Source organism: Pogoniulus pusillus, chromosome Z (assembly GCF_015220805.1).
Source record: "Pogoniulus pusillus isolate bPogPus1 chromosome Z, bPogPus1.pri, whole genome shotgun sequence".
In the NCBI taxonomy this organism is placed as follows: domain Eukaryota; kingdom Metazoa; phylum Chordata; class Aves; order Piciformes; family Lybiidae; genus Pogoniulus; species Pogoniulus pusillus.
The window spans coordinates 53,511,379-53,525,142 of record NC_087309.1 but is presented as its reverse complement, the minus strand read 5'-3'; the positions used below and the strand labels follow the sequence as shown (position 1 = coordinate 53,525,142).

The 13,764-nt window shown below is 41.5% G+C and overlaps 1 protein-coding gene across 2 annotated transcripts in view; it reads left to right on the top strand.

Moving 5' to 3' along the window:
- The first annotated feature begins 304 nt into the window (after window positions 1–304).
- The window catches only part of PGM5 (phosphoglucomutase 5), a 123,047-nt gene continuing 109,587 nt past the window's right edge, over window positions 305–13,764 (top strand). For both annotated transcript variants that reach the window (XM_064176447.1, XM_064176448.1), the window contains exons 1-3: window positions 305–630; window positions 7,406–7,568; window positions 10,157–10,303. In XM_064176447.1, coding sequence (XP_064032517.1) covers window positions 370–630; window positions 7,406–7,568; window positions 10,157–10,303 — 571 coding nt within the window. In that variant the 5' untranslated portion in view covers window positions 305–369. The remainder of the gene's footprint in view (window positions 631–7,405; window positions 7,569–10,156; window positions 10,304–13,764) is intronic.

The following is a 13,764-nucleotide window of genomic DNA, read 5'->3' as shown; positions in this document are numbered from 1 at the left end:
CGGCTTCACTTTCCAGGGTTATTTTTGGACGGGGCCGCCGCATGCTGACGGCAGCGCACTGGCAAGCCCCGATCGCCCTTGCCGGCGGCGAGGCGCCGGCGGGGGCCCCGCCGGGCGGAGGAAGGGGTGGCCCGCACCCCTCACCCGCCCCGGATCCCCCGCGGCGCCGGTGCCCCGCCGCCAGGCCGCCGGGGGCTGACCGAGCCCGTCTCCGGCCCCGCGGGGGCCGGCCGTGAAGGAGCTCGGCCCCGCGCCAGCCGGCGGCAGGGGAACGCCTCTCTGCTCCCCATCGCCGGCCAGGCAGCCTGCGAGAAGGGTTGCAGCTTCACAGCGGAGCCACAGCCGGGCGGGCGGCAGCGGGCCACCGTCATGGACAGGACTCCCATTCCGGTGCTGACGGTGCAGACGTCGCCCTACGAGGACCAGCGACCGACGGGCGGCGGGGGTCTGCGGCGGCCCACGGCGCTTTTCGAGAGCCAGCGCAACTACCTGCCCAACTTTGTGCAGAGCCTCCTCTCCTCCGTCGATCTCCGCGACCGCCAGGGCTGCACTATGGTGGTGGGCAGCGACGGCAGGTATTTCAGCAAGACGGCCATCGAGATCGTCGTCCAGATGGCTGCAGCCAACGGGGTAAGCGGCCCCCTCACCCTCCCCGCTCCCCTGTTAACCGCCGCTAGCCGGTGCCTCACAGCCGCCCCCGGCCCGCCTCGGGCTGGTGTTCGCGTTGGCTACCCTCGCCGTGGTGTCCGCGCCTTGCCGGCACCAGCTCGTCCCCGTAGAGAGGGTCTTGTAAGCTTTTAGTGTCATACCCCGGGCAGCGCAAAACATACGAATAAAAATAAGGCGAAGCTGGCGTCCGGCTGTGCTGTTGTGCGTCTGATGTCCGAGCATCTGGTTCCACCCGTACGGCCTTTAGGCAGTACAGGTAGGCTGTGGCATGGCTGGTTTTATCCACGTATAACGGGGTGGCACCGTGATAACCTCAGCAGACCGCTGTCCGTGCCTCAGTGTTTGACACTTTGTGACAGACCGGGCGGCAGTGTGAGCTGAAAAACGCGTTTGACTCGTTGACTTCTGGATATTGGGTAAGAAATGATTTTCTGAAAGGGCGGTGAGGCATTGGAACAGGCTGTCCAAGGAAGCGGTGGAGTTATGCCCCTGGACGTGTAGACATGGCACTTCGGGACATGGTTGAGTGGGTATGGTGGTGTTGGGTTGACAGTTGTATTGGATGATCTTAGAGGTCTTTTCCAGCTTCTGGTTCTATTGCTCTGCAGGGGAAAATGTAGCATAATTTCAAGTATGTGTGAAACAAGGGTCTCAGCCATGTATCTGCTGAAAATACTCTAGAAAAATTATAGTACTGAAACAATGAGCATTCAGAATTTTGGCTGCTTAGGAGAACAATCGTTACCTATTCACTTGCAAACAAGTTATGAAATACAAGAACACAACAGTGGCAGATATCTCTGCAATCAGATGGGTTTTAGCTTTTCTTGCAGAGTTTTGAAAACAAGAAAGAACTTGGGAAGAAAACTGATTCCTGTTAGATACATACACATTCATGCATCAATATGTACATACAGAAAGCTGGAAGTACTAGCAATTACTGGCATGAAGCTTCTGCTTCAAAGCAAAGATGAAGCTGCAGTCCCTCGTTGTGGTGGCTAGATTGATTCTCTGGATCTGGCAAAATAAATGATATAATTTAAAAAATATATATTTTAAGATTTTTTTAGATTTTTTTTTTCTTCCCAGAAGCTCAGTTATTTAAGTGCAGGCTGGTTTTCTAACCAGGGAGCAATTCGGCTTTGAAAGAAATATCTCTGTGTATCTGAATTTTCCCTGCTGAATTTTTGCCACGTACGAACTATGTGTATCAGCCAGCCTGGAATTAGTATTTTAAATTATTTTGTAAAGCATATTCTCAGGTTATGCACTATTCAGGACTCTTTCCTAACTGGTTTTTAACTGTTAGGAGGCCTCCTTCCTGCAGCTTCTGTCATGTTCTCAATTTTTCTCGGCTTCCTTTGAAGATCACGTCTTTCTGACCTCGGCAGATTTCCAGTTTGACATGTTTCTAGCACCTTTCTGTAATAGTACATCCCCTATCTTAAGTTACTGTAAAATTTTTGGAAACATAGTTTCTCCCCAGTGTTTTCTGAAGCCAAACCCAAGCTTTTTCATTTCTGATAAATATTGGAATTCAAGCATTAAGCATAATACTCTTTCTAGTGACTCAGTCCTCACAAATACAGCATACAAGCTGGCAGTGTGCTACTGAAGTCTCTGTATTTCCATATGCTAATTCTCCATCCCATTTTTATCATCCTCACCTTGCACACTCTCATTTTTGTCAAGCACATTGCAAGTGCATAAACTTCAGGTTTCCTCAGTGAATACTGTTGATATATATTACTCTTTAGCTGTTAAAATACATCGCAGCTGCAACAACACCTAAACCTCCCATTGCTCAGTGCTGTGTTAAGTAAGAAGGGGGAGAAGAAAGTAATACTCCTCGGGGTGAAGATTTCTACCTTTGGATGATCTTAATGTCCTTGGAAGGCATGAAGCCAGTATCACAAGGAAAGAAGTGAACTGATGTAGGTAGAATCAGATGAAATTTATGGAAACCTTGAAGTTGCGTTCAAAATCTTTAGCCAACCCAGAGGGTCAGTAAAGTGCTGATAAACTGAACTTGAATCTGCTTCCTGGAAGAAGACACGACTGAGTGTTATGGTTAATTGTGCCTGCTGAGTACAAAAATAAAAGGGATTTTCTATTATCAACTGTAAATGTATTGCCCTTTAGAGTTGCTAGGTTCCACTTGTTCTGATTTGGTGACTCACCCCGCATTCCCCCTGTGTTAACAGCCTAGCACAGTTGGCATAGACCCCAGTACAAGGAATGAGATGAGGCCCTCTGCCCAGTCAGCTGCCAGTGCTTTCCCTGCCTTCTCATCTTTAGTCCCTCTGGCTCCTATCCTCCAGGTTGGGGTTGCAGGTATACTCTTTACAGCTATAGACTGCATAGGCTTTTGCTGGTGGCAACAGCTACAGGCTGGTCTGTGCTGTGCAACGGTAATCAGCACATGCTCCACCAAATCTTTCTGTTCAGAGCTGAAGGTGGCTCACCAGAGATACCCCTCAATGGCTCATACAGCTGGGGCTGTGTTTGGGTGACATGGTAGTAAGTGACTGCATGTCATGAGAGGGTGAAGAAGTGTGGGGAGAGCCCATATAGAAGTCTTGTACCATTCTGGGTTGCAGTAAGTAGTTTTGCAGAGTGGGGTGGTAGAAAAGAACTTGAGGCTGTACTTCCTTTTTCACCTGTGGCCTGTCAGTAGTAGTGTCCTTGCACCTATATATTTGGAAGAGCTGGTGTAAAAGGCTCTGTCATTTAAGGTACAGTTCCACTACATTTTAAATGCAAGCATTCCATTAGATCTGTCACCACCGTGCATGTGGTATCTTATTTTTAATGCATAGCCAAGGATAGGTGAAGCTGTTCGTGAGCCTCTTCAGTAGTTCAGAAGTTGATGATCATACTCTATGGAAATGCAACACCATAGAAAGATTGTAGAGTATTGTTAGTAGTGCTGTAGAAGTTGGAGATGACAGAGAACTTTCCATTGCCTTGTTTATAGTACTGTGTTGTTTTTATTTTCTCTGGTCTGCTATGCAAATCTCACCCTACTTCCCAGAACGTCTGTGACTGATACATGTGCTTCTACCTGCAGTGTAACACTAAGTCATCTTTAGGATATACTATGGTAAAAGACAGGAAGACACAGCCCTTGCTTCATGTTCTTTCAAGTTTCATTGATTGAAACATGTGAGAGATTACAGGAGAAAATATTTTTTAAAAGCATTAAGTGACTCCATGATAATCAACTGGATCATCTGAAAGTGCACAGCTGCAAGTAGTAATATTGCATAAAAATGTTCTTGTAAAGTGCTTATTAGACTGACTGTTCTTTGAGCTGCAATGGTTTGCTAAGGATCGTGGTCTTTGTTGTTACTACTAAACGCAGAGTGGCAAAATAACACATGGCGTAGGAGCATAATATTAGAAGACACATTACATGGCTGTGAACTTTTTAGCCATGGAAGTGTTTGAATTACAAAGACAGCCCTTCTGTGCTTTGAAGCTGTACAAGATTTACAGAAGGAGCTTTAATTCTGAGTCAGTACATGGTCATTATTTGATTACTCTTTTAGGCAGAAAGTGAGAAGCCTGGAAATGGAATGGAGTTTTGTGAAAACACTGAAGACATTCACATAGGGTGGAGCTCTCTGCAGTAATCACTGCAACTAAAATGTATCATTCACTTCAGTAGTATTTCTAAGTAGTATAAAAATAATAGCTGAGTGACAAATGCTGAAAGCAAAGGGAATCACTTCTGTTCATATTGATAGTGAGGATCCAGAAAAGTGGGAAAACTGTTTTGTACAACATCTGTTGAGCAGGGAAAAAAAGGGAATTATCACTAGAAGGAGGTAGTGCCAGGTAAGTTGTGCACTCTGGATAAATATTCTATTTACTTAAACCAAAAAAAAACCAGTTTCTGTGTGCATGAAGGCAAAAATCTAAACCTCACTAGTTTAGGTTTAGAAGTAGAGAGAATGTGTACCACAAGTACCTTGAGTACCTCAAGATAGATGAGTTGTTGTTTTCAAGAATTTTGCAAAATGTAATTCCTGTCATCTTCCTTTTGCTTACCCATACACAATACTGTTTTAAGAGCTGGCACCAATTCCTGACAGCTGTGTTTGGAAGATTGAGTCACTGGCCTAGCTTTCTACATGTTTCATAGTTAAAAAAGGAAGAGACAATATTAAAACCAAATATTAACAGTATTTATTTTCACCCTGCTTTTCTTTCCACAGTAGTGCTACATGGGTGCACTGGTGTGTAGACTGGAAGAGAGTTTATTAAAATGTATTTTCAAGTGCTCTGTGCTTTTTCTAATTCTTCAGTAAAATTGACAACAAGCAGTACTGGTTCAACAATGGCATTAATGTGGCAGTCTTGCAGGACACGTCACGTTGTTTAAAAGCTGCTTTGGAGACTGAAAAGAAGTGATAAAAGGACATGCTCAAACTCAGAACAATTTGAAGAACAAACTCTATTTCTTTTTCAAATCCAAAAATTTCTTTTTCAAAATGCCCAAACATGGCATTTGTTTAAAGAAAAAACATATTTTTTTGTGGCTAATGGAACTTTTTTTTCTCTTGATCTTGAGTCCAGAAGTGTGTCCAAGCATGTGCTAGAATAGTTTCAGTCCCTTACCTGATGGATAGATTTTTACCATACGTGTTTTTGGAGGCTGTCAGTGTCAGCCCACAGCAACAGAAATGCTTCTTCTTTGGAAAAAAAAAAAAAAAAAGCCTTCCTTGTTCCACGGTGTAGGAATTGCATTTATGTGATAATGACTAGGATTGTAGAGAAAGTACTTTTTATGTAGTTTAGCATTTAAAAGAGTTGAACAACTAAAATGTAAGCATAGTATTTGGCAATTTAAGTCTTTCAAAAGATGTGAAGAAACGTTAAGAGATCTGATCAATGAGAGTCATGCCAATTTTGTTCTGTAGTAAGTGAAATACTATTTAATTGTCTGCTTCACTTGCCTTGGAGCTAGCAGTGGAGGACATCTACCTTTATTGCTGCTCCTAAGGTCTGTAAATTATAATAAACTGAGAGAACTACAAATACATACACTGTAAATTACTGCCTGGTTTTACTATGAGAGGGAAGCAGATGTTTTAATTCTCAGTGAAAGAGAAAGGGACAACCATAGTTGATGCTTTATGAGCATTAGCAAAAACTTGTGTATACCTTAAGAGCTGATCATGCCAGTGTAGGAAAGATATATTTTAAAAAACAAAAACAGTTCCAAAATGCCAGGCTAATCCATTAATTCCTTGCTTTTCTGAAATTATTTGGAATGTAATTTCTGAATAACTGTTAGGAGCCTTACACAAGCACGGTTGATTTGCCACACAAACAGCAGAGCTATCAAATCTCACTTAAACTACAGCAGGAAATCAGAGGGTGAACTCACAGTCTGCTTTTAGATGGGAAAGATTTTGCCTTCCTCTCCTCTCCTCTCCTCTCCTCTCCTCTCCTCTCCTCTCCTCTCCTCTCCTCTCCTCTCCTCTCCTCTCCTCTCCTCTCCTCTCCTCTCCTCTCCTCTCCTCTCCTCTCCTCTCCTCTCCTCTCCTCTCCTCTCCTCTCCTCTCCTCTCCTCTCCTCTCCTCTCCTCTCCTCTCCTCTCCTCTCCTCTCCTCTCCTCTCCTCTCCTCTCCTCTCCTCTCCTCTCCTCTCCTCTCCTCTCCTCTCCTCTCCTCTCCTCTCCTCTCCTCTCCTCTCCTCTCCTCTCCTCTCCTCTCCTCTCCTCTCCTCTCCTCTCCTCTCCTCTCCTCTCCTCTCCTCTCCTCTCCTCTCCTCTCCTCTCCTCTCCTCTCCTCTCCTCTCCTCTCCTCTCCTCTCCTCTCCTCTCCTCTCCTCTCCTCTCCTCTCCTCTCCTCTCCTGCTTCCCTCTCCCTCCTCTTCTCTCCCTCCCCCTCCCTCTCTTCTGTCTTATATCTCCCTATTTCCAAGGAATTTGTGCTCTTTGATATTTATAAATGTATTTCTGGTTGGCTTCTAGGTTATTTATGCTGAGCTGAAACTCTAGTATCTGTGTAGAGCGTGAAGACCAAGATTTTGGAACCTTAGCTCGAAATTGCACATAATACCAAATGTATTGCCTGAGTGTTTAACAACACCACCTGAAAACTTTTTCTTCACTGTAAGAATGATGAGAACTTCCCCTCCACATCTGGGCCCTGGAAAACACAGCCACTTCATCTGGAATAGCCAAGGTGGCTAAAGGAGGAATACATTATATAGTGCAGGAGGTCTTGGTAATATACATATGACTTGCAGAGGCTATAGGTCCTAGTGTGTGCTGGTATTTCTGATTGCCCTGGGAGCCTGCTCCATGGAAGGCAGTTTGTTGTTCTGCGAAAGTCCTACCTCTGCATCCACACAGCTCTAAATTATGTTGATGATTTAGGAAATTTGATGGTTCATTAGGGATACCTGAAAACTTGTGATAGCAGGATCCTATCCCAGCTCCCAGTATGTTTGAGAGCATTTCAAATCACTGCCATGGCTATGCTCTTGCTTTACTGTCAGTACACAGGCCACTGGGATTACATGTGTCTGGGTACTTTCCATCAGCATTCCATGTCAACATGCAACCCACTCATGCATATATATTTCTCTGGGGGGAAAGTAAAAGAGTAGGTCACATGCTAGGATGTGACAAAGTATACTTCTATGTCTGTGTGTATTTATTTATTAATTTTCAAAAGTTTAGGTACTACTCAAGGGTACTTTAACTTCCTTTTCCATCTAGATTGGCAGATTGGTTATTGGACAGAATGGTATCTTATCCACACCTGCTGTGTCATGTATCATCCGAAAGATCAAAGCAGCTGGTGGAATTATTCTAACAGCTAGCCACAGTCCTGGGGGACCTGGAGGAGAATTTGGAGTCAAATTTGAGGTTGCCAATGGAGGTAGGTGTTTTTTAAATTTTTTTTTAACAGCATATTATGACATTGCACCTCAGTATGATGAAAAGAAGCTGGCAAGGATAACCAGCTGATTTAATGATGTGGTTTTTGCTTATTCTGTTGAAATTATGAAGATCATATGGACTCCTTTTTTTTTTTTCCCAGTAATAGGAGTGTGTTTGTTTATATGAGTCTGCACAATAAGCATTGAATGTTCACTGAAGTCTTTATGGTAGCTCTAAGATGTCTAAGAGGCTTGCCATACTGTTTTTGCAGCTTTTTATGCAGTCTGCCAGGTGATTGTAACAATTCTGGAGATTTTGTAAAGATGATTGTGAGGGAGCTCTGTTTCACTTATGTTTCTGCATTACTTGTCTTGATACTGACTTTAAAGTGTCTAAATATTTGCTGTAAGTAGTATAACTAGTTGTCTTGCATGGAAGAAATCAGTTCTCAGGTTTTGCGTAGTGGAATTTGTGTATGCGACTAATGTAATTTTCCAAAATAGGTAAGCTAACACATATAGGTGTGTTATACATCATGTATGTTTTATGTTATAGACCTCTGTATAGCCATAATACATCGTAGTGACAATTGCTGATACCTTGTGTACCTCACACATGTAGAGTGCTTTCCATCCTAAAAAACAGGGGAAAGTGCTTATAAAATAGTATTTCTTTATGTGTTTTGAAGGTTGGAGAACTTGAGATAGGGAATTCTTCTGTCATGTCCCTTGTTGAGTTGGAAAATGTGCAGTGTGATTTTATAAGCAGAATGTGTTTGAATCCCAGTGAGGTTAAAGGGACTGTGCAGAGTCAGACTGTGAGAAAGCCATGGTCACAGCATAAATGTACCGGAGCCAAACCATTAGATGCATGAACTATAAACTTTAAAACACTATGAACACCTAAAATCTGTTTGATGAATGGGTAGCAGTTGTTGGGGCACTCTTTTCAGTGTGCTTTGCCTTTGAAAAGAAAATTCAGGCTGTTAAGATTTAGGAATGAAACGCTCCTCAGGCAGAGATCAGAAACTTCAATTATTTATCATCATCAACAGTCATAATGAAAAGTAGTTGGTTTAACTTGCAACTGAGAAAATGTAGGGTAAGTATTTGGCAGGGCTTTTAAACTAAAAGAATAATTAAACTGTATGACAAGCTCTTGGGGACTAACATTAATGCTCAGTCCATTTTGCAGATCCAGGTTAGGCAGAAGTGGTTTTGTTTCTATAGCTGTACGAGAGAATACAGAACAACAGTGGGATTTTCTTAGGAAGCAATTATAGTAGGCAGTACATCCATCTGTCAAGGTTGATCTGCAGCTAATGAGATATGTCCTTGCCCTTTGGATGGGTTTGGACTAGGTAAGTAAGAAGTGGGTTTCTAAGTCAAATGAAGAGTTAAGTGACTCTTAGTTATCATACTGCCTTAGACCATTTGGTACACTGCATCTGAAATGAAACACGCTAATTTTCATGGTAAAGCTGCACTGAATATAGCAGTATTGATAGAGGGGTGGGAAGTTAGCACTGAGAAGACACGGGCTTTGGAGTAGGAAACAAAGCATGGAGAATAAAGGAAGTAATTTTTCAGAGTGGAAGTATGGCTTTTAATGTAAGCAATGAAGAAGTCGGACAAGCCAGAAGGGCCTTTCATTGTAACTCAGACTCAGCTCTTGCACTACCTATGGCATAGCTCATCTGGTGATTTTTGCATCAAGCTTGCAACTTTTATTTCATTGATTCTAAGTCTTTAAAAATAGAGCAACTGTTCAGGATTTGGCAATAAAAGTAATGTACAAGTAAGATGTGAATTCTGTTTCTGAATGACATAATCGTTCCAAGTCAGAATTGCTCGTTAAGCAGTAAAGGTAGTTTGAATTCTAAGACACACACATTTAATTAAGCCATTGGAAGAAAACTGCAAGAGGGCACCACTATCAGTCTGAGAAGATTTTTTAAATTATAGTTTATAAGGTCTGTTCTTTCAGTGTGACAGAGGTTTTAAACATTTTTGAAGGAAATCTGAGATGAAAATATACTGTGCTATCCTCAGTGTCTTGATTTACATAGGGTATTTCAATCAGTCACTATGTAGAGCCTAGGGAATCAGAGGACCCCTAGCCTTTCTTTGGGTTTATTGCTCAAAGTCTGACATTATTTTTCTGCATGGAATCTCAACACATATATTAAAGGAAACCCTGTCATACAGCAACAGTTTCTGATGTTTCATAGGACTTCCACCCAGGGAGGTGGTGGAAGCCTGGATGAGGCTCTGGGCAACCTGACCTAGTGGAAAGTGTCTCTGCCCATGTCAAGGCGTTGGAACTAGATGATCCTTGAGGTCCCTTCCAACCCTGACACTTCTGTGATTCTATGACTTTCTGCAAATGCACACTTGTGAAGGTGAGACAGCTTTGCATTTCAGATTATTTGATTAGTTTCTTATTTGAGTTTATTCCATAGTAACTCCATACATTCACATAGTAACTCCAACATGTTCAGAAAAAGACATTTGCTGTATCACTCACTTTCAAAGCAGGGAAGCTTCGTTTTAAACAAATGACACATCATGTTCTGTTTTCTTCTAGGACCTGCTCCAGATATAGTTTCAGATAAAATCTACCAAATCAGCAAAACCTTGGAGGAATATGCCATTTGTCCTGATCTCAGAGTTGATTTATCACGCCTAGGAAGACAGGAATTTGATCTGGAGAACAAATTCAAACCCTTCCGAGGTATCAGTGCATGCTTTTATACAGGCTACATCCACTGATTCTAAATACTAGAATTTGTGAGGAATAATAATGGGCAATTATTTAAAGAAAAGTTCTGTTCTTCAGAATGCCTTAGTACAAGTTCTCAAAATATTAGGCACTATGAGTATTTTGCACATAAGGAAGCTGAGTTAGAGACTTCAAGGCTTTAGCCAAGCACCTTTGCCAAATATATGTGCTTAGGCTGGCTAGCTGTTAAATAGCACACATTAACATTTTTGTACTAGGTTTGATTTGATCATGGAAGTCCAATTGAGAAAAGAGCGAGTTTGAGAGTCCCTCCCAGCTTATTCGTTCTTTGCTTATGTTTTCTGAGGAGTCGTAGGATATGTGAGGCACTTTATATCTTATGACTCCAGATGCAAACAGAATGCTTAGGCGTGTGTAATTTTAACCATATGAATATTTCCATGCCTACATTTAATTTAAGTTGAGCAAGCCAACCATTTCACTGCGAAGGAATCAAAAGGATTGGACTTGGTGATCCTGAGGGTCTTTTCCAGTCTGGATGTTTCTGTTGTTCTGTGAAAACCATTTTCCTGCAAAGGAGTAAAAAAAACCAAGAAATAGGTCTAGACAGTATTTAAAACACTGTAAAACTCTGTATGGCCTTAAGAGCTCTTCACCATTCCTGATGTCCTAGAATTAAAGCCGTTGTATATGCAGACAAAGTGCAATTTAATAAAATAGAGGTTTTGATTTAAAAAAAAATCTTAAAGATTAATTTTTTTTTAATTGCAAAGAAAATGTTTGGCTTTTTAGATAAACACAAAGCAAAGAGGATTCACCTCCAGCACCATTCTGAAATCATATGATTGCTGCAGTTTTAAATGCTGATTTTCAACTATTTAATCTCTCCAAATTGGACTTTTCTAAATGTGAGACATCCTCTTCCTGTACAGGTAGTACAGAAATAGATTAAAATAACTGCTATTTGTCTAAATGCTTTTCTAAGAAAAAATAATTTCTTAGTAATTTTCCCCCAGAATTCATCATCTTGGGACAGTAGAGCTGCCAGGAATCCCTGCTAAAGCAATTTAATTGGCTTACAAGTGCATGAATAACTATACATTACACAGGTCTGAATGTAGAATGAATGTGGAGAAAGAATGAAAGCAGTTGTATTAACAAATATTTTAAGACACTCTGTATTTTAAACTCCTACATTTTCAATTGTATGAACTAACTCCTGTGAATCAAGGCTGCAGAGGTGTTGAAGCAGAGTAGAGTAGAGCAGTTGGGTCTGGCAGGAGCTAATATGATTTTTTGACTTAAAACCTATGTGCACTTTATGTCAATACGTTTGATCACCCCCACTGAAGTTGAGATGTGTGTTCATATGTGTAAAGCGTAGAGTCAGCTCAACAAATATTATGAGCAGGGCGTGACAGACTTAGATTATTTCACTTTTTTTTAAGGAAATAGAGGCAGTAAAATAATAACACTCTCACTGAATTGGAGAGATATACAGAAAGGTTATATTTAAAGATGTACAGGAAAATATATGGAATATGTAAATCCTTAGCAGCTATTATAGATACAGGATATGTAGGAATTCCCCCAAAACCTTTCCCCCAACCAGGCTAACCCGTAAACCCCTAGTGCTCATTTTCCACCCTCCCTCTACTGCCTCCCATTTAGGCCCAAACAGGCTGAAATTCACTGTAGTGGTGGCCTGGAAGACTGCAGTCCACAAAGTACTCCTGCACGGTTACCTAGATAAGAATCCCTCTGGAGAGCTGGAAAGGAAAAGAGAAATGAAAGCGAGTTGACCTTGTGTCTTGGCTCTAATTTAAATTCCCAGAGTCTCAAATATATTTTATAGAACCAGTAACAGTTTTATAGAATGCCCTTCCCTCTTCCCCCTTCTTTCCCAAAAGAAAGGAATTAGCTGTAGAGAGAGGAAAAGGTAAGCACACCCAAATAAATGAATCTCACTCTGATTTGGAAGTTGAAAAGAAGAAAAAGTTTAACAATAAATAAAAAAGGTATCTGAGGTAGGGGTGTTACAAAGGCACAGGGAAGGGAAAACAAATACAAAATGTGTAAATACAACCAGATTTTGATGGTCTGCCTCGTGGGTGATGGCCACGTGGTAAGAACCAGGAACAGGATGGTGATGCTCATAAGCAGGGAGGCAGGGAGTGCAGAGAGAGAGAGAACAGGAAGTCCCCCTGCTTTTATAGACCTTTAGACAGGAAGGGAGAGTGGGCTAACCAGCACCTGGTAGTGTACAGACCCACCCCTGAGGAGGGGTCAAGACCACCTAGGGTCAGGTTCAAGGTTACTCCCCCTGGAGGGTTAACCCTGTACACCTTGCTGCTTACTTTTCAAGTGTTTGCAGGATTTATGGGAATGAATAACAAAATTATGATATCTGGGGGTGTCCAGTTCATCCCCTGTGATGGATCTTGGTCTCTGTAGTACTTTTAGGGAATCTGGGATAACCTGGAACCCCTCAAACCATGACAGCAGGCCATAGAAGACGTGCAGTAATGTAATTTTAATGCACCTTAGAGACACTCAACATATACCATAGGATTAGCTAATTTTCAGATAGGTTTCACAGTTTTTCATCTCTCAGAACTCTGTCTTTGGTTCTTCATTTAAGTGTCTATTGTTCTGTGAAAAATGTCAGAAACATCAGAGAATGTCTGTCATTTTCAGATTACCCTAAAGAGGAGCATTAAGGCAAGGTCAGTGGTTCTAAGGAAAGCTGTCTGATGTTCTAGGTAATAATTTAACTTGTAACTGAAATATTTCAAGGTGCTCATTTAACCAGATATGACTATTTTTTAAATAACATACGCTTTTAAATTTAATCAGGAAAAGTAATAAGTTCCAAGATAGTTGTTTGGTAATTGCTTTAATTATGTTACGAATTCATTGTAGTTCAATGTTTTGCATCCAAAAGAACTAGAAAAAATGTAGCTCTCTTCTGTGAATTTGGAATTCAAGTTAGCAAGACCTTAGTAAAAAAAAGATGTTGTGTCTGAGCCTTCAACTTTCCTAATTTAGTGAGATATAGAATGCAAAAGTATAGGGGTAAATTGACAACAAATAGAAGGCAGATATGCCAGGTGCCAATATTGAGAAGAGTAGGCTGTATGTCTCTCCTGATGGAATGATGGATATCATAGGATGAGTGGCTTCAGTGTGACAGGGACGTCTTTCATCCTCTGACAATAAACCTATTCAGGTTGAAAAGTTGTTCAGTGATTTGGTGAATGTTAAACAAAGAGTTTACTTTGATAAAAAAGTATTCTTCTGGATGTTTTTAGTGAAATAGAAACTGTCAACTTACATTATCTCTGCAGTTCTTTATCAGGCAAAGCGTGAACTTTGAGTAGCTTAAAACCTGATGGTATCTGTACTGAAATCAGTAGAATTCTTTGACTTTACTTTTGTGGGCTTCAGAGCAA